General features: G+C 39.3%; 1 protein-coding gene across 1 annotated transcript; it reads right to left on the bottom strand.

Annotated features, from left to right (window-relative positions):
• Nucleotides 1–3,192: 3,192 nt before the first annotated feature.
• Rbmx2 (RNA binding motif protein X-linked 2) lies at nt 3,193–15,697 on the bottom strand. Its single transcript, XM_015498484.2, has 6 exons — nt 15,624–15,697; nt 15,308–15,423; nt 14,097–14,148; nt 7,954–8,083; nt 6,202–6,376; nt 3,193–5,671 (listed from the first exon to the last, which is right to left on the bottom strand). Exons 1-6 carry the CDS (start codon nt 15,626–15,628, stop codon nt 4,902–4,904), a joined length of 1,248 nt encoding a protein of 415 aa, XP_015353970.1. The 5' UTR covers nt 15,629–15,697; the 3' UTR covers nt 3,193–4,901.
• Between the last annotated feature and the right edge of the window lie 10,856 nt (nt 15,698–26,553).

Below are 26,553 nucleotides of genomic sequence, written 5' to 3' on the forward strand. Positions count from 1 at the left end.
CCAGACATCCCTGAGGGTACTGATCCTGCAACCACTATGTTCTCTAGTGCTATATCATATTATATAGCACTTCCCCTGCACCAGAAGAGGCTACAAACTAATTCCCAAAGCCTAGAACTAATGTACCCCTCAGAGGAGCTGAATGCAGCCTCTCCTGATTATTAAGTGGATGAGTAGGGTTTAATCCCAACATAGCCTGGCTGTGAAATACTGGGCTTATTAAGGAAGAGCATACATACCAGCGAGCTACTAGAATCAGCTGACACACACCAACAAGAAAGCACTAGGTTTGGATTTCAAGGATGCTATATCAAGAAGGCCAGAAAAGCAAGATTTCAGACTTGGAAGCACTTTCTCAGGATTCACGATTTAACCCCCTGGCAAAGACCACAGTGGGCAAGCAGCCTCTAGGTGGCTCCTGGAAGGCTGGTAAAAGTAATGGCCAATGCTGAAAAAAATAGAGGCCTTAGCTGCCTTGGAAAACAGCACAGAAAGAAAAAGTCAAAAGAAAAGGGTATACTGGAGTGAAGGGACTATGTGATCAAAAACCCCATCAGATTACAGTGCTCCAAAGAGGGGTCAGAGAAAACAAGGGCCATCAGGAATGTACTGGTGACAGGGGCACCAGCATGCATAAGGTCAGTGGTAGCCTCTGCTGCAAGTCAAAGAGGACAGAGGGAAACCCTCAGAGGTGGACTCTAACATCCAAGGGAATGAAGGGGCTCCAGAGGAATAGAGAGTAGGTAGATGCACTTAAGCACCAGACTCAGGGAGGCCACAAATACTGTCACTACAAGGTCTGATGGGTAGCCAGGAGTGCTTTATTTTCAGGCAGTCTGGAAATGGCTAAAGGAACATGGTATCCCCAAGAGCAATACCAACAGCCAAACAAAGGTGTTACTCAGTATCTAGAGGCTGAAAAAGAGTGGAAGAACAGGAGCCTGAGTACTTTTCCTCTAATAAAAATTTATAATTTCTTAATCAACTCCCAGACTTCTTCAGCCCAGTTCAGATCTGGAAAGAGGTATCTGGGTTCCTGGGGAGGACAATGGTATGCAATGACTTCCCTAAACTTCCCCAAAGGAACCTATAGCCACTTACTTGAATGTATGTACACTGGGGAAAGAATATTCCAACATTTTGATGAACAGTGCACTGAGAACCTAAGTTGACTGATACCTAGAGACTGGAAGCATCATCACAGTGCCCATTAAACTGAGGATTTATTGAGGCCAAGTAACAACTAAGTTCTGAGTGACTCAAATAGGGCTCATAGTGAGCCTACTGATTTACTCAGTGGTCATTTCCTAGTCCCAAGTATATAACTGGAATCGTCTTGGTAGTTGGAATAAGCCCCACAAGGGTTCCATTGCCTGTCGAAGAACAGCTGTCCCAATGAGGAAAGCCAAGTAGAAATGTCTAAAACTGAACGCCACGGTTGGACAAGATGGTAAATTGTGATGATTAGTTTGTGTTAATTTGTCTTAGGCTGGCTATAGCTCCCAGTTGTTCAAAACACTAAACCTAGGTGTTGCTGCAAAGATATTTTATAGATGTGGTTAATATCTACCATCAACTGATCTTAAGATTACCCCTGATGAGCTGAGTGGGTCTCATCTAATCAGCTGAAAGCCTTAACAGTAAAAACTGTTCCTGGTAAAATTCTGCCTAAGGACTACAATGTCAACTCTGACCTTATGAATTTCAGGCTTACCTAATCAAGCCCTCACAACTGTATGATTCAATTCTGTCACATGTTTTAAAACAACAAGGCAAAATGATTCAGTCAACTGCATAGGCCTTTGTCACTGGCTAACACAGACCAGGCACTATGGGCACATGAACAAAATAGACACAATGGCCGAGACAGAGGCAAATAGCAAGGACTAGTATTTATCAGTCTGATCCTGCAGGACTTTTCTAAAAGGTGACTTTAGCTCAACAACCCACCATTGGTCTTGCTGGAACTTTCTTATACCTGCATTTCAAGAATTTTCCTAAACATCCTTCTTCCACTCTCTTCTTCAGACATCATACCTAACACCATAGTCTGACAGCTTTCCCACACTCCTCCAGCTCCCTCTCTATTCTTCTTTATGGGAATTTCAATCCCACCACAATCTCCTGCACAGATAATCAAGGACCTACCCAAACTAACACACAGGATAATCTAAGTACATATTAAAGCTCTGATCCTCCCTTTTGCAGGGTCAGAAATTCAATTTCAACCACTTGTGTTTCTTGTTCTGTGAAGTGCCTATTCAGTTCTTTGCCCATTTATTAACTGAGTTATTATTTTTTTTTTGGTGTTATGTTGTTTGAGTTCTTTGCATACCATGGAGATTAATGCTCCATCTGACGTACAGGTAGCAAAGATTTTTTTCCTATTCTGTAGGCTCTCTGTTCACATTCTTAATTGTTTCCTATGAAAAAATGTTCAACATCTCTAGCAATTACAGAAATGCAAATCAAAACTACAGTGAGATTCCATCTTACCCCAGTCAGAACAGCAATTATGAAGAACACAAGTAACAATTAATGTTGATGAGGATATGGGAGAAAAGGCACACTCGTACATTGCTGATGGGACTGAAAATTGGTGCAACCACTCTGGAAAGCAGTATGGAGATTCCTCAGAAAACTTGGAATGGAACCACCATTGGATCCAGCTATCACACTCCTCAGTTTATACACAAAGGACTTAGTATCAGTATACTATAGTGACGCAGCCACATCAATGTTTACAGCAGCTCCATTTACAATAGCTAAACTACGTAACCAACCTAGATGCCCCTCAACAGATGAATGGATAAAGAAAATGTGGCATATATACACAATGGAATATTACTCAGCCTTAAAGAAGAATGAAATTATGGCATTTGGCAGTAAATGGATGGAACTGGAGCATATCATGCTAAGTGAAATAAGCCAATCCCAGAAAACCAGAGTCCGAATGTTCTCTCTGATATGTAGATATTAACCCACAACAAGGGAAGGTAGGGAGCAGAAGAACAGAAGTTCATTGCATTAGATAAAGGGGAATGAAGGAAAGGGAAGGGGTAAGGGAATAGGAAAGACAGAATGAATCAGACATAACTTTCCTTTGCTCATAAATGAATACATGACCACTCTAACTCCACATTATGTACAATCATAAGAATGGGATCCTAATTAGAATGGGTTGTACTCCATGTATGTACACTATGTCAAAATACACTCTGCTGTCATGTATATATCTAAAAACAAGAATTTTTTAAAAAAGAAAAGAAAGAGGTTGAAAATGAGCTCAGGATTTCAAAGAAGAGAAATTCAATTTTAACAATGGAGCACAAGCATTAAAGATCCTGTGAACCTGTTCCTCCCAAGGAACTGATAAGGACTGATAAGAAAACTAAGACTAACAATGAGAAGGAACTGCTAAGACCACCAGGACTGACAAGTGTTCCCACTGCAGCAAGAACTGCTACTTGAAAACTGAAGTAGGCCCAGAAGGAAGCCTTATATAACTGGAACACAAAAAGGGAACTGACTAGCCAAAAGGTACAAACAACTCAAAAATCCATCCATAAACAAAATGTGATATATCTATACAATGGGATATTATGCAGCCATAAAAAGGAATGAAGTGTGAGCCAGGCATGGTGGTACATACCTGCAATCCCAGGAACCTGGGAGGCTGAGGTGAGAGAATCACTTAAGCCCATGAATTAAGAGATCAGCCTAGACAACACAGGAAGATCCCATCTCGAAAAAAAAAATATGAAGTACTGACACATGCTGATATGGCCAAACCTTGAAAACATTATACTACGTTAAAGAAGCCAGACACAAAACACCACTGTTACATGGTTTCACTTTAAATAGCCAGAAGAGGTAAATTTATAGAAACAGAAAGCAGACTTATGGTTGCCAAGGACTGGGAAAGGGAGGAAATGAAGAGTTATTGCTTAAGGGTAAAAGGTTTCATTTGGGGGTAATAAAAATGTTTTGGAACTAGACAGAGCTGGCAATTGTACAACACTGTGAATGTACCAAATGCCACTGAATTGTTTAAAATAGTTCATTTTTCATGTTATGTGAATTTCATCTTAATACAAATAAATAAATAAATAAATGGTAAGGAAAAAGATGCAGAGATATATCAACCACAAAAATAAAAATTAAAAAAAGGTATTTAAAAACTGGTTTTCAAGGGAAAGCTGGGGAGGGAACTGGCTAATTTTAGGAATCCTACCAATCCCTATAAAGCCACAACAATAAATGTTGGTGAGGATGTAGGGGAAAAGGCACACTCATACATTGCTGGTAGACCTGCAAATTGGCACAACCACACTGGAAAGCAGTATGGAGATACCTCAAAAAATGTGGAATGGAACCACCATTTGACCCAGCTATCCCACCCCTAGGTTTATACCCACAGGACTTAAAATCAGCATATTAGAGTGACACAGCCACATCAACGTTTATAGCAGTCAATTCACAATAGCTAAATAGTTATATATAGTTTTATATAATTCCATGTGCCACTGAGGTGGTCCTATATTCCCGGGCTCTAAATACCACCTACCGCAAACAATACATTTATAGAATTATCTGGTATTCTCCCTTTCTGGCAATTTCACCTCAAATTGGGGTCTATAGGTTAATATTTATGAACTAAAATTCAGGGCACATACTCTGATGAAGTACCAAGTATATTCCCAGGGACAATGGACAGTACCAAAAAATTTGGGATAACTGGCTGTTGAAATTACAACTTTCTTAACGAATCTACTATGAAGGGATTAAAAGAACTCAGTCACAGAGATTTTATATATGGAAATATTAACAGCAGAACTGAATCTGATTACGTTTTTTAAAAACAATTCATTATTCAATTAACCGGGCAGTTGGAACAGGCTTCAGTATCGCCTATGCTCACTGGGATTGGAAGTCTCCCGCTCCCGGGAGTGCTGGGCCTTTTTATGTCTACGGGATTTATCTTGACTACTACTTCTACTTCTGTGACTCCGCCTTCCAGAATGCCCATGGCTCCTACTTCTACTCTTTTGACTCCGCCTTCCAGAATGCCCATGGCTCCTACTTCTACTCCTGTGACTCCACCTTTCAGGATACACTCGGCTCCTACTTCTACTCCTGTGACTCCACCTTTCAGGATACACATGGCTCCTACTTCTACTCCTGTGATGCCACCTTTCAGAATGCCCTTGGCTCCTACTTCTACTTCTGTGATGCCACCTTTCAGAACGTCCATGGCTCCTACTTCTACTTCTGTGACTCCACCCTTCAGAATGCCCACTGTGACGGCTAGAATGTGTGTCTGAGCTTCGCCCTCTATCCCTATTCCTATTCTTGTCTTCTCTTGCCTCCTTCTTGCTTGAGGGCTTGTGCTCATACTTGGGTTTCTCCTTCTTGAGCTCCCTCTCTGGGCCCTCTGCTCTAACATGGCAGGAAGTCTTGACATCAGGGGAGCGTGGGTAGTGCTTCTGTCCCTCTCTGGATTCAGACTTCTGAACCTTCTCTGAGTTCTTACTGCTGTGTTTCTTAGGGGCAGGGTCATCCTTTTCTTTTATTGTCTTGCTTCCGAGAGATGAAGAAGATGGCTGCTCTGCTTTTACCTCCCTGTCAGTCTTCTCTTTGTCTTTCTTTCTTTTCTTTTTTTCCTTTTTCTCTGGAGGAAAAAGGAAGGCAATCAGTAAGAAAAGAGAAAAATATAAACTCCCCTAAAAAAGTGCATTTGTTCTGAGTACATCACATCAAACCAAGTTGTTATAGTTAAAATCTTCATATACTAACAGATAGAAAATGTGCATCAGGAAAACATTCATAACAGCAGGATGAAGCAGTCACAGGCTATGCTTTCAGTGCCCCTAAGAAGTAATTTTGGACATATGTGGCCACTGACAGGTCAACTTCCTATACAAGGCAATCCTCACTCTGAATTCTCTTTCAAGACCATGTCTCCAAATACAGTCACATTTTGAGGTACTGGTGGTTAAGAACTCAACATATCAATTTGGGGGGGACACAATTCTTTCCATACCACTATTCTTCTACTGATACCTCCCCTTTCCCAGTAAAAATAAGAAACCCCGCATCTTCCTCTTCACACTTAAGAGCTGATTATTGACTATCCATGAATGCTAGGGAGATCAGACACTAAGACTACCTAGAATCTTCTTTTGGGTTTCAATGCTTCACCTTTTTTGTGCTTTGTGGGTTTGTCATCTTCTAAACTCTCAGATGAACTCGATGAGGGGGTGTTAGCCCCACAGCCCTTCTCCTGGAGTTCTTTGGTCACATCATCTGCTTCTTCTGAGTCCTTAGGAGCCCGATAGTTAGACACATGATCCACACGAATAGTTCTTCCTTTTATCTAAGCAAGAAAGGCAATGCTTCAGCAAAGACAGCCCTCATATCAAACAATCTATTTGAGCCCAAGCCATGAAGAACAATGGTTTGAATTATATCATTACCTTTTTGCTACTTTTGTTTCTGGGGAAACCACTAAAGCAGAACTGCTCAACTGGTATGTCACAGCACATGTATTAGATATTAATACACTCAATGATCTCAGAAGCTAGGTAGGGTGTGTTGCAGCAGGGGCGGGGGCAGTTGCACCAGCAGCCTCACTGGCTTACCACAGGGTGCCATACAAATATCTTCATGCAAACAATACATTTATAGAATTATAATGTATAATTATAATTATGTGTACCATGAAGTGAAAAAACCCTGGGAAGTACTGCCCTAAAGCACAAGTGTTGGGGAAGACTATGAGAATTTAGAAACACAATGAATTACCCCCAACTTATAACAGTCTATAGTGAAACATAAACTAGACAAGCATTGCAGCTAGATGGAATTCCTGAAATCTAGCTTAATGCTATAGCTGCTTTCTTAACACAGTAGGTAGAAGGCAAAGTGAGATCAACTGTTGGGGGTGGGGGCAGGAAATTGACCAAAAAAAGATTACTTTCTTTTTTCTTTAAGCCCTCACACCTTGTTTTACCCATACCATACTGGAACACAGCTCACAATTGGGCCAAGGACCACGACTCCAGGCAAAGAATGACAAAATTAATCCTTCATGTAAAATCCTATTTTCAAGCAGATACATATTTTTTCCACAGGCAAAGACAACTGAAATTTGAAGTTTGGCTCTTACTGTTCCAACACAAGAGAGATTTTCATATCTTTTAAGCCTGAGAAGCTTCTATTATCTATCAGATTCCCATTTTGAAACATTTTTGAAAACTTTCCTGACACAGTGACTCCCTATGATTCCTGGCTCTCTTAAAATTTCATACTGATTGACTTTTGTACAATTTGTTATGAGATTAAAAGGAGATTTTTTTCCCTCAGGGCCCAATATGCTAGGTCAGTAGTGTCACATGACAGACATGCACACCTATATCCTAGGCCATGAAGCCCTGATAGAGCTCCAAGTCCCTCAGCACAGGACAATATGGAAGAGCAGCACTACCTTGTCTCTTCATTCTCTAGTACACTAGAGATGAAGGTGGAGGACAAGAAGGGAAAGGTGAAAAATAGAAGCCTGAGTGTGGGGGTGTGTAACACCCATGGTTTGGCTTGTTAACGGAAAAAAAGAACGAGTCCTGGCAGAACCATGAGCCAACAGAATATTTCCTAGAATCACTTCCTAGCTGGTAGCTCTACAGCCCTCCTAACACACCCAACCAATCAGTACATCCCTGAACCTGTGGGGATCAGATGGAGAATGAAATCCAACCCCTACACCCAGGAAAAGTTCAGCCAAATCTTGCTTAATAAGCACACTTAGGGGCTGGGGTTGTGGCTAAGCAATAGAGAACTTGCCTAATACATGCAAGGCACTGGGTTCAATCCTCAGCACTACATAAAAATAAATAAATAAATGAAGGTATTGTGTCCAACTACAACTAAAAAACAATAAATAAATAAAATGCTTACCTTGATCCCATTAAAATTGTCAACAGCCAGAACTGTGCTCCTTTGGTCTTCATAGCAGAGGAAACAAAACCCTTTGGATTTCCCAGTCTTCTTGTCTCGCACAAGATTAATGTTAACAATCTCCCCATATCTGTTTATTTTACAAAAGAATAAGACACTATTGATTTAAAATGCAAAACTTTGATTGAATCACAAAACAATAGTCAAATAATATGGACAGTATAGGAGATATATTTAGAAAAAGATGACTTAAAAAGGTTGAAAATAAAATGTTAAACAAGGATACAGAAAGATTATCCAATTGAAAACATGGGTGGAAATATTAAGAGTAAAGACATGGAGCTGGGGTTGTGGCTCAGCAGTACAGCACTCGCTAGCATGTGCGAGGCCCTGAGTTCGATCCTCAGCACTACATAAAAATAAAAACTAAATAAATAAAAAAAGGTATTGTGTTCAACTATAACTAAAAAATAAATATTAAAAAAAGAGTGAAGACATGAAATTCAAGGTCAAAATTAAGTGGGACTTAAGAGGGTTATTTTATATTTTAAAAGGTCCTAATATATAGGTATAGCTAATGAAATTATGCCACAATTAAGAAATTAAAATTTTAATTAAAAATCGCTTGAGCCTCAAATGCACAGAGCCTTGGGTTCGATCCCCAGGACCAAAAAAAAAAAAAGTTAGAAATACAAAGAAAGTTAGGGGAGATTTAAAAACTTTTTCAAGTTTATAACAAGTGACAGAAATAAATAAGACCAAAGAAATTAACATGAATTTATACGATACAAATGCAAATAAAACATGACAATAAATCTAACAAATACTTCCAGAGTAGTAGACACAGATATATTTGAATCCTATAAAGAGATTACAATTTCTTTTATAGCATTCATGAAATATATAATAAAACTAGCTGTAGATCAGGTACCAAAGTAAATCTCAATAAACTCCAAAAACCAGAATAGACTATATTCTCCAAAGATAATGTTATAAAGCTGGAAATAATATTTAAAAAAAAAAAAAAACCGTCTACTAACTAGAACTTGAAACATACTCTCCCAGCTAACAACTAGATAAAACAAAGATAAAATAAAGAAAAGTGATCAGTGATAGACTATTTAGAAAAGAACAAAAATAGAAAAATATGTACTAAAATTTATGGGATGTGACTAAGGCCATACTTGGGAAAATTTGTAACCTTAAAATTCCAGATAAGTTAAACTTTTATAAATTAAAAAATAAAATCACAGAAATAGCTGAGGGAATAGATATGTGCTTGTGTGTATGTATGCATGCTTGAGATTTGGGCATTCTGCTGTGTATAAATTTTTCTTTACTGGAAATGAAATAATAATGTGTTCAGGAAAAAAATTAAAAGTAAAATCATAAAATATAATAGGAATTGATGGAAGCATTACATGAACACATCTAGACATCTCAGTCCAAAATCTAGTACCTTTTTTAAGGAAAACACCAGAGGTGATTCAGTTAAAGCTGAGAGCTATTTAGCAGTAAATATCTAGCAGTACAGGTCAATGCAAATAGATAAAACCAATACAAGAACTGGAAAAACAAAAACAAAACTATCTCTGTTTGCAGATTACATATGATAGTATATATAGGAAATCAAACAATCAATAATGAACTACGAGGGGCTAAGGTTGTGACTCAGCAGTAGAGTGCTCACCTAGCACATGTGAGGTGCTGGGTTCAATCCTCAACACCACATAAAAATAAATAAATAAAAAATAAAGGTAATGTGTTCAACTACAACTAAAAAAATTTCAAAAAATAAACAATGAGAAAAACAGTATAACAATTCAGTAAAGTAAGAGGATACAGCTGAAAGTCAATCATTCTCTTACATGAAACAATAATCAGAAGATATAATGGCAGGGAAATACCATTTATAATAGCAACAAAAAAATACTTAGAAATACACTTAACAACAAGCAACGTACAAAACATATATAAAAATTTTTTTTAAAACTCCCAAAAAACACAAACATATTTTGAACAAATATAAGGACATCCCTTGTTCTTGGACAGGATGAGTTGATAATCAAAATCTTCCCCCAACTTAATATATAAATTAAGTGTAATAACATAAAAACAAAAGTTTGCCACCCTGGTGGCGGGGTCTGGATAAGTCTATTCTAAAGTTCTTCTGGGGAAAAAATGAACATGTAAGAATGGCTAGGAAAACCTAAAAAAATAGAATGAGTCATGAGCATGAGTAACTCTACAAAGCATACTGAAAAACTTGTGAATAACTAGTGTGGCTCTGACCAATGGAAAGGCAGACAAACCAACAGAACAGAATGTAGAGCCACACCAAGTGTATATGAAAAAAATTGTCTATAATGGTGGCATCCGATTTTCTGGGGAAAATATGGATATATTAGTAATGAGGTAAGTACAACTGGATATCCATTTTAAAAAGTATAAAACTGGATCCAGATCTAGACTACAGCTCGGTAATAGAGTGCTTGCCTAGCATGCATGAGGTTCTGGTTCCATCCCCAGAGACACATGCACATACACACACACCACACACACACATACACAAATCCACTGGATCCAAACTTCACATTGTACAACAAAATAAACTCTAAGTGGATTAGAGATATAAATGTAAAAAACCGAAACCATAAAATAACAAGACAGTAATAACACAGATGGGTGAGTGGAGAGAAATACTTTCTAATTATGACTCAAAATCCAGAAGCAATAAAAAACAGACTGATGAATTTGACCACAGAAAAATAAAATACTAACGGGTAAGCACAATGGAGTTTTGGGAGTGATGAAACTGTTCTAATTGTGGGGATGTTTATACAAATCTATACATGTATTAAAACTCATACAGCTACATATTTCTCAAAAATCAATTTTACCATATGCTAATTTAAACATATTAATGAATGAATGTATAAAATAACTTTGCCCAGCAAAGAAATACCCATTAAGTAAAGTCAAAAGACAAATGACAAACTAGGTGAAAATATTTATAATGTATATCACAAGTAAAGGACAGAAAGCAATTTTTCTTTTCTCTAAAAAGAAATTATCAGAAAAGGGAAGAACTCAGTGGTAGAGTGCTTGCCGAGCATGTGTGAGGCCCTGCGTTCAATCTCCAGTACAAAAAAAAAAAAAAAAAAGGAAAGACATTATCAGAACAACTAGTGAAGCTGAATAAAGTCTATAGATTAGGTGATGATATTATATTAGTACTGATTTCCTGAATTTCATGACTATACTAAGTTTACACAAAAGAATGTCCTTGTTTAGGGGAAGGACATTGAGGATTTTAGGGACAGATGCATCGTATCTGCAACTGACTTAAATGCTTCATAAAAAAAAATAATATCTACATATGAGAAAAAATAATGATAAAGCTAATGTGGATAAAGTGCTAAGACCTTGGGAATCTGGGTGAAGGAAATATAAGTATTCTGTACTCTATTTTATAATTTTTTATTTTAAGCCTAAAATTATTTCAAAATTTAAAAAGAAAGATAAGAGCTGGCTTGACAGGAATCCTACTGACTCAAATTGGGACAATTTGTGCATCAGGAAAGAATAAAGATAGTAACACAACATCAAATATTTTAAAAATTAAATCCACAGTGATCCATGACAAGTATTATAACAAAAGGCTAATATCCTTAATGCATAAAGACTCTCATAAAATCAACAAGAGAAGGAGAAACACAAGAAAAAAGACCCAATAAGTGATATGAGTAAACAATTTACAAAGAAATAATAATGGGCTGCCGGGCAAGGTGGTACAACCTGTAATCCCAGCAGCTCAGGAGGCTGAAGCAGGAGGATCACAAGTTCAAAGCCAGCCTCAGCAACTTAGCAAGGCCCTATCTGCAAACTTTTAAAAAACGACTGGGGATGTGGCTCAGTGGTTAAACACCCCTGCATTCAATTTCTTTTACCAAAAAATAAAAATAAAAGAAAGAAAGAAATAATAATGGGCTGAAAATATGTTTAACCTCATTGATGATGAAATAAAGGCAAAGTAAAATGATAATGAGAAACCATTTGGCAATTTTTTTTTTTGCATAACCATCATTGCTTAGGATTCAGAAAAATGGGCTGTCTAGTGAAAATTGGTATCAGAGTGGAAATTGGTACAACCTTTTCAGAACAATTTGCAATGTTTATAAAGCATCTTAAAAATACTAGCATATTGATTCACACCCCTCCTTCACTAAGGAAACCATCAGGGATGCATACAAAGATTTATACACTACATTGTATATTGCAATATAAATTTATAATAGCAAACAATTGGAAATAATGTCCAACATTAATTAAAACAAGATGATAAAGAAACAGTCCAAATTTTAAGTTTTTCCTTTTAAAGTGCATTCTGTTGAAATAAGCCAGTCTCCAAAAAACCAAAGATTGAATGTTCTCTCTGATATGTGGATGCTAACCCATAACAAGGGATGGTGGGAAGGGGAAGAATAGAAGTCCACTGGATTAGACAAAGGGGAATGAAAGGAAGAGAGGGGAGAGGAATTATTCAGACATAATTTTCCTATCCTTGTATATGAATACACAACCAGGGTAACTCCACATCATGTGCAACCACAAGAATAGGATCCTAATTGGAATAAGCTATACTCCATGCATGTATAATATGCCAAAATACACCTTACTGTTATGTATATCTAAAAAGAACAAATAATAAAAAAAAAGTGCATTGTACATTCTTCTTTATACATTTTTCCCATAATGCTCTTTTTTGTTTTGATTTATTTGTGGTGCTGGGAATGAAAGCTGGAGCCTTTCACTTGCAAGTCCTTGTTACCAGTGGCAAAGGCAATCTTCATTTTGTGTGGCCAGAATAATTATAATACACTACACACGTGTGTGCACGTGCACGCACACACACATGCACATACACACACACACAATAGCTCATCACTACTCAATGCAAGCAACACTGAACCAGCTCTAAGATGGGAGGCTGGATCCAGTAAAGTACCACAAAAGTGTGGAAATTAAAGGCTACACCTGCTATGAACTTTCCAGCACTCAGAAGTTGAATGAAATAGCCTGGGTGTACCACCCAGACTCTCTACTATGGCTGCCTTCTCATTTGTATTGCCCAATTCCTTTTCCCTGGCCTGTTTCCCCATAAACTGCCCAACCACTCAACCAGGGCCCTACAGATAATCCAACTATCCTGCTATGGCAAGCCTTCTGCCAGGATATGCTGCCTGTGTTTGCTTGCCCCATCCTTTCTACCTTTACTAGATATCCAACTTCTCTGAAAACAGTTCTCTGCCTCTGAAAGCTACAAAACCCAAAGGCATGTATCAACTATTGCACTATACTCCACAAATATGTACAATTACTGGATGCTAATTAAAAAATAAATGCTGGTTTAAAAATCTTTTTTAAAAAGGCAGTGACCCTCTGCTCTTAAGAGTTGCAAAGGCCCTCTAACCCTGTGGACTGCCCAGCCTCTGTTTAACTCTCGGTTGTGTGTCAATTGCCCAGCCTCCCTACCAGGTGGCACTATCATTATGAGCTGCCAACATCCTCTCCTACCAAGAACAGATCTCTTAGTTTGTTCCTCATCAGCCTGTGACTTTCAGCCCCTGGGTAAAAAAAGAATGGCTCTGTTCACTAATTTCACATTCATCTAGAAATGAAGAAAGCAAACTACCACATAAACTTTCTGGGTTCTGTCCCCCATTTCCTCTGTGCTTTGCCCTAATCCTTCAATAGCACACAGGTAAGGGCCCAGAGGGCCCTGTGATCATGGGATACTAGTTTTCAGAATCCAAAGGAGGTAGCCAACCTAATATCTTCCCAGGAGTTCCACACTATATTTGGGTAAAACCTGGCTGACAAGGGTCAGTGAAAAAGTAACAGAAACAGACCAGAATCCCTAAGACAGTCTCCCAAATTATCCAACTTGTGAGATCTTCCACATGAGAATATACTTAAAACCGTATCCTGGGACAGATCAAGAGTAGAGCAGAAGCTGCAGTCTTCCCCAAGCAGGGATGTCATTGAGCCTAGAATTAAAATGTGGCTTTCTAATGCCACGAATTGCACTGCAGAATCAAACTACTGTCAACATAGGAGGCAGGAAATGAAAGGGGACTTACTGTGAGAACACACAGATGATGTCTCCTTCAGTCAGTTCATAAGGAAGCCCTCCTAGAAAAGAAAAACACATTACAGTTCAACAAACACTAACCAAGTATTTACTGTGTATTATGCACTAGGCCAGGCACCAGAGGTACAAAACATAAGCTATACACCTTCCCCTCACAGCAAAACAGTCTGATGGAATGACACAAATATATACAAGGTGCCAAATGTACAGAAAAAAAAAGTGATTGAGTGGAAAGGCTCAGGTCACTGCAGACCAAACTAATCTCATCATTCTTTCCTCCTCACATCCAAAGTCCTACAAAGCTGATATCTCCATCACAAAACTCTGCTTCCACAAATATCAGCTTAAGTGTGTCATTACCAACCCACCTATACATATAATAAGGATCATAAAGATAACTGTTAAGCATTTCACAGGAAATCATTTCCCCTCCAAATGTTTTACTCATCTGTAAAATGAGAAGTATACTTGCCTCATGAGATCACTGTTACAAGAATTAAATAAAACAATGCATATAAAGTGCTTAGCACAATGTCTGATGCAATAACCTCTCATAAGACTAAAACTGCAGAATTACTGATTAAAGGCTACACCTTCTGTGCACTTTCCAGCACTCAGAAGTTGAACGAAATAGCCTGGGTGTACCACCCAAACTCTCTACCATGGCTGCCTTCTCATTTGCATTGCCCAATTCCTTTTCCGTTAACTTTTCTGTACCTCAGTTTCCTCAGCTGTCTAGTGGGTGGGTGTGAGGAACATAACTGTTTCTGAGAAACCAAGTGGCAGGACTCAGCACTGTGAAGGGCAAGTGGTAACTCACAGGAACACTGACTGGCAGGGAAAGCACACTAAAATGAGTGAGAAAAGATGGAAAACGGATTCACAGACAGGCAGAACATAAGAGTGGGTGATGAGGGGCTGGGGCTCAGTGGTAAAGTGCTCGCCTAGCACACGTGAGGCCCTGGGTTCGATCTTCAGCAGCACATAATAATAAATAAATAAAATAAAGGTATTGTGTCCAACTACAACTAAAAAATAAATATAAAAAATAAAGGTATTGTGTCCAACTACAACTAAAAAATAATTTTTTTTTTTTTTTACAAAGAGTGGGTGATGAGTGTGAGGAGAAACATTGGGCGGGACTGCTGAAAAGATCAGAAGCCGGCCAAGGAGAGACTCCCAGAAAAATGTGAAGCTCACCCAGAAAGATCCAGGCGCTGTCTTTGTACTCGGAGTGCCAGGACACCTTATCCGCCACCCCAAGCTGGACCTCTCGCTCGTTCAGCTCGTTGATCAGCTTCACTTTAGTTAAAGGACTACACGGAGGGCGGAAAAGGAAAGTAAGTTTGGTCCGGCCCGAATTCACAGAGAGCAAAACTAGGCGACTAGAAGCTCTAGTCTCCTCTGAAACTCTCCTGCCCCTCGGCCCTGCAGCTACTCACTCTACCGTCCCAGCCCCGGTGGGCCACCCCCGGCAACCCACTCCCTCTTTCTGAGAGGAAAGCTGAAACCTTACTTCATCTTCACAAATTCGCGCTCGACACCGGCGGATTAACTTCCGGGCAAAGCTACACTCTGTAGCGCATGCGCATCTCTAGCGCATGCGCCTATCTAGGACTTGGCGCCTGCGCCGCTCTAGAGCAAGCACAGTGCCCCCCACCCCCCGGGCGGCGCGTTCGAGTTTGCGGAACTGGCGCCGGAAGAGTTCAGCAGAGGCGGTCGAAAACCGCGGCGCCTGTGCAGTAACGCGAAAGCGGATCTCCACGCTTGGTGGCGTTCGTTCCTCTCGAGAGATTTTTTCTAGTTCATCGCAACTTCCCTCTTTGATGCGAAGCTAGGGTTTACAAGCTTGGTCCGTTACAGGACCCTCCAGCTCTTACACAATTCCAGACACTGATTGATTTAGTACTAAATTTTTGCTGAATGAAGGTTGAACAAGGTACTTGATGCGGCTTTATTCCTGGTCTAAAGCTCCACTTGGGTCTTCAATCCCAGTCAGTTGCTCAAATAAAGTTCCATCAAAGCATTCATTTTCCGGAGTTAGGGCAAAAAAGTGAAGAAGATAAGTGGGAGAATCAAGTTTTTGTTATCCCTCAAATCCTAATATGTAGGTAACCTACAGTGTGCCTCCATAGTCTGAATTCAACACCTGCAGGTTGTTGTCAGAGCTCCAACGCTTACATTTTACCATAATCTTTCTCTTAGTGGAACAGGAGGTAGAAATTAATATTGTTAATAGCTCCCAATTGGGCAGACAACCAGCTAAAAGATACTAGATGAGCTAAGCAGTTTACATATAGTTTCTCCAACCTTACAACCCCATGAAGTAGATGCAATCACTATCCCCATTTTATAGAGAAAGAAATTGAGGTTCAAATGACTAGCTTGAAAGGTACTTTGTACCCATGAAGCCAGATTTAAAGATAGGTAGTTAGTATAGTTAGGTAAATCGGGTCTAATATCAAGTATGTTTAAAAAGTGGAGACCATTATCGAGAATAGAGTCCAGGAAAGCTGAGCAGCACTTGGGGAAATTGAAATGTTACTGTCCCCAAGGCCCAGAGCCCATCCTAAGAAACTGTTAATGAATGAGCTTCCAGCAAACAGGGAAGTGTTAATCAAACTAACCCAGGCCCTTTCTGCCCATGAAATAGTCCACCTATCTCCCACCTTTTGGACTTCCCACCTGCATTCTATCACTGCAGGATAAAGGGAAACAAAAGACATGAATGTGGAAAGACTAAAAGAAGACATTAGCTATAAAAAAGGGAAGACTTCCCCCTTCCATGGATTCTGTCTTTCAGGTCCGGGGAGAAGCCTTTTCTGCTGTCCTTTAATAAAGCCTTCCACTTTCCTCTCTACATTTGCCTCAGCTTGCTTCTCTGGTGTTATACTTCAGCATTGGGAGAAGCAAGGACTCCTCACTGGTATACAGTGGTAACACCCATCAGACCACATCCATTTGATCAGTCCTTACTGAGTATATATATATATATATATATCTTCTTCACTTTTTTGCCCTAACTCTGTCCTCTTCAGCTAAGTTCTGTAGAAAGAACTATAAGAGTGGGTACTCTGCATTTAAAGAGCTAATGATATGAGGGGTAAATATATATTTCTGCTTTATGTATTTCACCCCAGAAATATCCAGGAATCAGTAAAAGAAATGGTGACATATAATGTGTGATTTAAACCATATTGAAGATTTGAGTCCATCTTTCATGTGTGCCCAGGATTATGTGTTCTTGGACCACAATGTTTTCAAAATGAAGGTTCAGAACTCTAGTTCTCTGTATAGGCCTAGCTCAGAGCACCAGATAGTAAGCCCTTCATAAAAGCATTGTGATTGATTATAATCTGTAACCAATATCCTGCCAAGAACCAGAACAGGGACTGTCCTTCTCCTTCCCCCACTCCCACCCAGCTATTCATTAACTTTGAAGAATTATCTTGGCAATGAAAATTAAACAGTGACAGATTGCATTTGTTGCTTAGTTGGTAGGGTTGAAGTGGCCATTGCAAGGTAGTAAGCTACCACATAGCATTATCTTGCTGGTTTCTTCAGTTGACTGTGAAATAAGAGGGCTATATGCCAGGGCTCAATCATCAACATCTGGAAAGAAGATGGAGCAAATAAAGAAAACACCAACCAAAGGGAAGGACAGTTTAGACTGATAATATGAGAAGTCTACTACTATCCTACCAGCAGATTCAGCTGAAGTATTCTGAATCTGGGAGTACTGAAAACTATCTCAGTTTGCCTGGAACTGAGGGGTTTCCTGGCACTCCCAACTATCAGTGCTAAAATTGCCAAGCCCAGAGAAAAGTGGGATAGCTGATCAGCAGGAAGAACCTGAAGTAAAGAAAGAAGCAAGGAAGTCAAATTCTTCAGAGATGTGCTTTCAATTAGTAGGAATTGGTATGGAAATGATGATGATAAATATCTATAAATCTGAGTTGAGAAGGAATAGGGATCCAAAGGACTCTCTGAATTTATGTGAGAGGAGGAAGAGAGTTTGCCATCAAGATGACTAGTAGTGATCTCCACGGATAACTTTCATTTAGCACCTACTGTATGCAGAATTGAGTTCTAGCTCCTGTGGGCACTCTTAAGGAATACAAAGGCAGTCCTCATATTCAAGAAAATGCTGAACAATTTGTCCTCTCACCACTTCCTAACACCACACCACACTCTCAAACACTTTTTCCTCCTGACTTTCATATTTTGGGTAATGTAATCATCATTTCTCCCAGTCTCAAAATCATGGGTGTCATATTTCAGCCTTTGCCATTCCTCACCTCAAAATATTCATCCTGGGCTGGGGCTGTAGCTCAGTAGTAAAGCACTTGCCTCACATGTGTGAGGCACTGGGCTCGATCCTCAGCACCACATAAAAATAAATAGACACTGTGTGTTCATCTACAACTAAAAACAATATTTTTAAAAATTCATCCTATCATCAGTCCTAATAATTGCACCACTGCAGTGTACACCTATAACAGCCTCAGTCCTTTCTCTTACTGCTCCGGCACACAAAGCCTCTGCCTCACCCTCAGCCAGGATCCACTTCTATACATTCCTTATGGAGCCCTTTCATTACCCAACCTAGACATCCCTCAGCCACACTCCTCCTCTCTCTGACTGAAACCTGCCCAAACTCCATCAAGTCATTTCTTATGTAGGAAACCTTTACTGACTTCCCAGTTCCCAGTGATGACTTCTACTTCTAAATTCTGCAGAATTAAAAAAAAAAAAAAACTTCTTCATGTTCTCCCCCAGAGAAACTATGAGATCCTGGAAGGTAAAGGCTCTGCATTTATATGCCCCAAACACCTCAAACCTCACTTTCCTGCAGACATAGCATGCATCCAATGTACTTATCGATTAATGAAATTTAAAAATGCACACAAGTATGGTTACCTTTGGGAAACAGATGAGGGTAGGAGATGCTTTTATTTTCCCGTTGTTCCTATCTATACTATTAGAATATTCTGATATTTATCTAGATATCACTTATTTTTTTATTTAAATGGTACCTTGGCAGTGTTCATGCCTTTTCTTTTGTCTTTCATTCATATAATGTTTAATGGGTAGCTATTAAGTGCCAGATGACATTCTAGGTTCTGGGGTAATAACAGTGAACATGACAAGCAAATCCCTGTCCTCATGGAGCTTTCATTCTTGCTGATGAATAAGGAAAATAAACATATAAATATAAGTCCAATGTTGATAAGTGCTATGAAAGAAAAATGAATTAAGCTAATTGGACAGAGTGGTAGGATGTTACTATTTTATAAAGGGAAGGAGTTTAGTCAAGGGTAGCCTCCCTGATAAAAGTAACTTGTACGTAGAGACGTAGAGACGTGCAAGATTATGGAGAGCAAGCCATGGGGGGCATTAGAGAAGAGTGTTCCAGGCAGAGGGAGCAGTAAATCCAAACTTGCTGAGATTGGACTGTATTAAGAAACAGCAAAGAAGCCAGTGTGGCTGGAAGTGTGGGCAAGAGTGAGAATGATAGGAGGTTTATGGTTGTTTAACAAAGTCTTATTTAGTACCTATGATGGACCAGACAATGTTCTAAGTACTTTGCATATATTAAGTCATCTACTGTTCAAAACAACCCTACGAAGTAGATACAGTAGATACGATTGTTAACATTTAGCAGATGAGGAAATGGAGGCACAGTTAACTTAAGTTGCTTGTCCTATGTCACACCACTGGTAAATGGTAGAGGCAAGATTGGAATCCAGGTATTATGGCTCCAAAGTCTGAATTCTTGACCACAATACCCAGAATAACTGAAAGTAAGGGGAGCAGATTGGGCAGGGCCATGCTGATAAATGTCCTTGGACTTAAAGTGGAAAGTTACCAAAGGACTTTGATCAGACTCACATTTAAGCAGGATCACCCTAGCTACTGTGCTGTCAACAGACTGGGGGTGGGGTGGGAGTGCAGGGGAATACCTAGAGTAAAAGCAGGAAGACCAGTTAAGAAGCTCTGCAATACTACAGTGACACAGCCATATCAATATTTATAGTAGCACAATTCAAAATAGCTGAACTATGGAACCAAACTAGATGCTCTTCAACAGATGAATGGATAAAGAAACTATGGAATATATACACAATGGAATATTACTCAGCCTTAAAGAAGAATTTATGGCATTTTTCAGTAAATCAATGGAACTGGAGAATATTATGCTAAGCAAAATAAGCCAATCCCAAAGAACCAAAGGCCAAATGTTTCTCTGATATGAGGATGCTAATTCACAATAAGGGCAGTGAGTAGAATAGAGGTAATTTGGACTAGATAGTGGGGAATGAAGGGAGGGGAGGGGACATGGAGGTAGGAAGGATAATAGAATGAATCTGACATTAATACCCTATGTGTATATATGATTACATGACCTGTGTAACTCTACATCATGTATAACCAGACGAATGAGAAGTTATACTCCATTCACATATGATGGGTCAAAATGCATTCTACAGTCATGTATAACTAATTAGAACAAGTAAAAAATATATTTTAAGAAAGAAGCTCTGCAATAATTTAGACAAGAGCACTGGATGCAGTGGCATATACCTGTAATCCAAGCAACTCGTGAGGCTGAGGCAGGAAAATTGCAAGTTTGAAACCAGCCTCAGAAACTTAGAAAGGCGCTTAGCATCTTAGCAACACCTGTTTCAAAATAAAAAATGAGGGGCTGGGGTTGTAGCTCAATGGTAGAGTGCTTGCCTTGCATGTGTGAGGCCCTGGGTCAATCCTCTGCACCACATAAAAATGAATAAATAAATAAAATAAAGGCATTGTGTCCATCTACAACTAGAAAAAAATTTAAATAAAAACGGCTGGAGGTGTTTCTCAGTGGCTAAGCACCACTAGGTTCAATTCCCGGTACCAAAATAATAATAATAATAATAATAACAACAACAACTAGTCAGGGAAGATATGATGAGATGATGGTGGTTTGCCTCGGGGGTGATATCAAAGTTAATGTTTCATGATGGCATTTTTTCCAAACTAAAAATATATTTAAATAAAAATAAATAAGAAAAAACATGACAGCAACATAAAGGCATATCCTGTGTTTGTCAGTGCTTAGGTAATGGGCTTGACATTAGGGACACTCCAGTGAACAAGACAACAAGACTCAGTCCCTGCCCCTGAGCAGTTTCATAGTGTTGCAAGGTAGTTAGAGACGTGAATAAATATAATACAATGCGATTAATGTCATAATGAAGATGTGCATAAAATGCCATTAGCACTAGATGATGGAGAATTAAGTCTGATTGCTGGGGGTGTCAGCAGAAGCTGGGAGTAGAAAGCAGATTGTCAGGGGAAGCAATAGAGAGGCAGGTGACAGTTGAGATTGGCCTTTAAGTCAGTCAACATGTAGATGGAAGCTAGGGAATGGGTGCTGTACAGAGAGAGAATTTCTAGCAGAGGAACCACCAGATGCAAAAGCATCAAACTGTGCAAAATGTATGGTGTGAGCAGGGGATGGCATGGGGCAGGGCATTAGTGGCAGTATGTGAGGATGGAAGAGTTAGGGCCATTTTGTGAAAAGACTTGTTGAGATAAAGAAGGTAAGATTTTAGCTTTGCAGATAAAAGAGCTCATGTGCTTAATCAGTCATTCAACCAACCAACCAGCCAGCCATTTTTGTTGAGGACCTGCTATATGCAGACATTGCTTTAGATGCTGAGAATACAAAGATGAATATGTGCAGTCTACAGGGGAAACATTAAAAATAAAACACAATTCAGGTATGCTTCTTTGGGCCTGGGAGTGACATGGTCAATTTTTACTTTAGATCACATTGGATCCAGAATGGAGGATGGATTAAAGGAACACAAGTGTTGATGCTGGCATATCAGTTAGATCAGTTGGCTGGGATGGGCAGGTTCAAGGTCAAGAGGCGTCAGAGGCATGGTGAGTAAAGTAGATGTGGGTAGTGAGGAAGCATGTGAGATGAGGCTGAGGTTCTGGTTTGAGAGACTAGGTGGGTATTGATGACCTTTGCGTGAGTAAGAAGACTGGTTTGGGAGAAAACTGATGCATTAATTTGTCCAATTGAGGAGTCAAAGTTCCTGAGAAGTCTACAAAGAAGACTGAGCAGGAAGATGAGAGAGGAAAATGAAGAAGCAGGAGAAAGTGTACTCAAAAAGAAAAGAAAAGTAATAGGTGGTCCTTATTGTCAGATGCTACAGAAACATTCTCTTGGCAGAAGCAAATTTAATTTTTCAATGTTTTCACTCATTTCTTTATTTCTTGTTGTTTAGTTGTAGATAGACCTTTATTTTATTTATTTATTTGTATGTGGTGCTAAGGATCGAACCTAATGACTCACACATGCTAGACAAACACTCTACCACTGAGCTACAACCCCAGCCCCTCACCCATTTATTTCAATTGACCCAAAACAATGTCACCATCAGGAAAACTGAGTTGAGAGACCTCTAAATCTCACCAGGATGTATCCTGAACTTACCTGCTCCTATGATGAAGACTTAGGGAAAATGCTGTCTGATGGAAGCAAAACACGAATCTCAGAGGGTAGATGTAGATGCTTGCTAGAGTTAAAAAGGATGATTAAGTATTTCTGTTCATAAGCCCATGCATGAATCCCAAATTAATATCCTTGGAAGAAGTAATAAGATCCTCTGAAATGCATCAGGTATCTATCTATTGGCTGGTGGAGAATAAAGAAAATAAGAAATGATGCATTTCAGAGGATCTTATTACCTCTTCCAAGGATATTAATTTGGGATTCATGCATGGGCTCCAGGGAGTCTATGAGGACCTTGAATTTGTTTGCATGACATATATGTATATTAAGATGTACATTTTTGAGAAGGGCTATAGCTTCCATCAGATTCTAAAAGGGTTCCATGGCCCCAAAACAACTGCTAAGGGCCACTGCTTTAGTACATCTAAGGACTACCAATGAACACCATCACCCAGAGATAATGAAGAACAGTTTGCAAAGCTTATCAAGAGGCTGTAGCAAATATGAATGAATCACACTAATATGTATAATTATGATGCACCAATTAAATATGGAAAAAAGAAGATGTATCAAGATAATTAACAAGAATTATAAGAGTCAGCAATCTGGAGGGACTGAACAGAGAATCCCAAACCCTTAAGGAGGAAGAGACCAAGTTGCTTCCAGGGGTGTGTATACCTTCTAGAAGACACATAATAGATATCTTTTTATCACCAGGCTGTTGTTGTTTATCTTTCCCCCACTTTCCAAGCCAAAACAACCATTTTCCATACTTCAAGCTGCACAAATTTCAGAAACTGCCAAGGTTCTTTGATGAGCTTAGTTAAATGCAAAATCCAGTTTCAGAGAAGAAAGGGAGAGAAAAATGGTGGGAGAACAGATGCTTTCGTCCAAATACAACCCACCTGTGATCACAAATCACATTTATTCTAAATTCATAATGTGAAATCCGCATTGTAACACAGACCTAAGGAGCATGTGTGCCAGATGGAACAGAATGAGACTATCAGACCAGGTAGAATGACAAGTAATGTTGGGCTGATCTAACTGGAGCTAAACAGAAACTCATTTTCAAGGGATAACAAGAGTCTCCCTAGAGTAGGAGTTCCCATAGGGTCATCACAGTTGCACCTAAGCAAGTCAAGCCTCAAGACACTTTATTGTCCATATTCTCTAAAAGATTTCTTGCAAGTGCAAATTTTACCATCCTTTTAGTCAGTTTCACTGTACTGATCCAGACTTTTCTTGGGGTATTTTCTTGCTCCAGCAGATCACAGGATGGCATATCATACCCAAGGTGAAGAAGCCAGTTACTACTAGTGCAAAGGGAAACACTGATCTAGAGAAAGAACAGAGCAGATGGGTGATGACAGATACAAACTAAGGAGCTATACAAAGCCCTCAGAGATGAAACAGGCTGGGTCTGTCTTGACTGAAGTCACAATGATTTTACATGAAGCTGGTAGCATTCTTCCGGATTGGGGGCTGGCTTCCTTCATGAGGCTGGGCACAGCTGCTACACAGCTTTCATTCTATCTCTAGTCAGCATCTTATATTTTGAAGAGACCAGGTGGCATAGTTAGAAGAATGTAGACTCAGATGCTTCACAGATGTGAGTTCAAATCTCACTTTCACCAGTTGCTAGTTATGAAACCATTAAACAATTTAATTAACTTTGGTTAATTACTTGTGGTAGGCTTTCCAAGTTATGACATGGTGAAAATACTGACTCTCAGGAATATTATGAGGATTGAGATAAAGAGTAGGTGTTACCAATATTAATAGTCTTCTTAGGTTCCAAATACTCCCAGCCATTGCTACAACCCCCATCCCTTCTACAAACCACAAATGAACTAAACCAGCTCCTTCTTAGGAAAATTTTGTAAATAGCTATCTGAGAATTTGAGGGTTACTATATAAAATTCAGGCTAGAATGGTCCCTTGAGATCAGGTTATTCTTGTTGAAGAATAACCCTTCAAAAAAGATTTTTCAATGAAAAAGAAACAAGAACTGAATAGATTTTTTCCCCCTTGCCCCACCCCGTTCCACAAGCCATGGACATTAATGAAGAATGTGTGTGCCGTATTACCCAACTCCTTCTCTGCAGAGAAGGGAAGGATTTTGACATACTGTTCCCAACCTTATGAATAAATTTCAAAAAGAAGGAAGAAATTTCTGAGTCCTGAGCAGCAAATAAAAAGGCTTACTCTTAAGAGAGCTCCTCTGGCCTGTATGGAGCCAGAACTAATATGCAACAGAGAACCACCCAGAAGTGCTGAAATGGATCTTTCCCTTTAGAGACCTTTCCTATTCATAGAGCCAAACAGAGCCTTTCCACAGATTACTTTCTTCCTGCACAGTGCCCTCTGCTGGACTTCCTAGCCCCTGGCATCATGGCATATCAGGCAGCAGTGCTGATTTTACCCAGCTAAGTGGGCACCTTTGTAGCATCACAACCAAATGCCTCTTAGACAGAAAAAACAACCAGGACCCAATTTTAAATGTTCTCCTCATATTAGCCACTTAAGCCCATGTATTAGTTTCCTATTGCTGCTATAACAAATTACCACAAACTTAGAATGGCTTAAAATTACACAGATGTATTATCTTCCAGTTCTTGAGGTCAGAAGTCTGACATCAATTTCACTTGGCTAAAGTCAGAGTTGGAAGGCCTGGTTCATCCAGGAAGTTATAGAAAAAGGATCTGTTTCTTTGGCTTTGTTGGTTATTAGAGACTGCTCAGTCTGAGACTGGTGATCACTTCCTTGCATCCCTAGTACCCCTGGCTTCTATTGTCATATCCCCTAAAATGCTCACTTTGATCTCCTGGCTCCCCCTTGTGATTATATTACTAGGGCCACCTGCAAAATTCAGAATAATCTCTCCATTTCAAGATCCCTAATTTAAATACACCTGCAAAGTAGTTTTGCCATGTAAAGTAACATAGTCATAGGTTCCAGGGATTAGAGTGTGTACATCAGTGCAAGGTGGAAGGCATTATTCAGCCTACCATACACAGGCTTCTGCAACAAGGAGTAGCACAAAGACCAATAGACCAAGAGAATGGAGAACTAGATTCCAATGCCATATCTACTACCCCTCCCCAGTTGGGCAGGACCATTTACCTCCCCAAGCCTCAACTTCTTCACTTATAAATGGGGATAATAATAATTCCTCACTCGTAATACATTAATTGAATATATGGCAAATTATTTCATAACACAGAAACTAGCACAGAGTAGGCACTCAATAAACATGCTGGTACAGGAGGGTTGTGTGGAGAGAGATAAGATAAAAAGTCTACAAAAATAGTGAAGCTGAAAGCTAACTACGTGCTAAATGAGATGCAATGGAAAGCAAGAGTGGGATGAAAATGGAGAGGTATATATGAATTCAGACTTTTAGTACCTTGAGCTCAGAGAAAAATGATCCTCATTTTCCATGAACACTGGACTTTATTGACAAGGAAAGGCTTCTATTTATTCTCAGCCCAAATACCTTTTAAAAAAACAAAACATAAAAGTGTTAGCCTTAAGGTCAGAGGTAGAAGGATATGCAAAGGCACAGAGGCACAAATTGACAAGAAAAGGGGACAATATGTAGTTTCTATGGTTGATGTGGGACAAGACAAATTCTTGATGGCTGTCCACAGAGTTCCATACAATCTGCTAGCCTGTGTGTAGATATCCAATAGCTTCTGCTTATATGCTGGGTAGCCTTGGACAAGTAAGTTACCCTCTCTGTGTACTTCAATTTCCTCATCTGTAAAATCAAGGTATTAATACTACCTAATTTATAGAACTGTTGTGAGGATTAAATGAAAATCCACTTTGTACATTTAGCACAGCTGCTGGAATTAAATGCCCCGTAAATGTTAAGTGGTATCATCATTGCTATAAGAAAGTTAAGATGCCCCCAAATTCTAGGGCTATT

Source organism: Marmota marmota, unplaced genomic scaffold, assembly GCF_001458135.2.
Source record: "Marmota marmota marmota unplaced genomic scaffold, marMar, whole genome shotgun sequence".
NCBI lineage: Eukaryota > Metazoa > Chordata > Mammalia > Rodentia > Sciuridae > Marmota > Marmota marmota.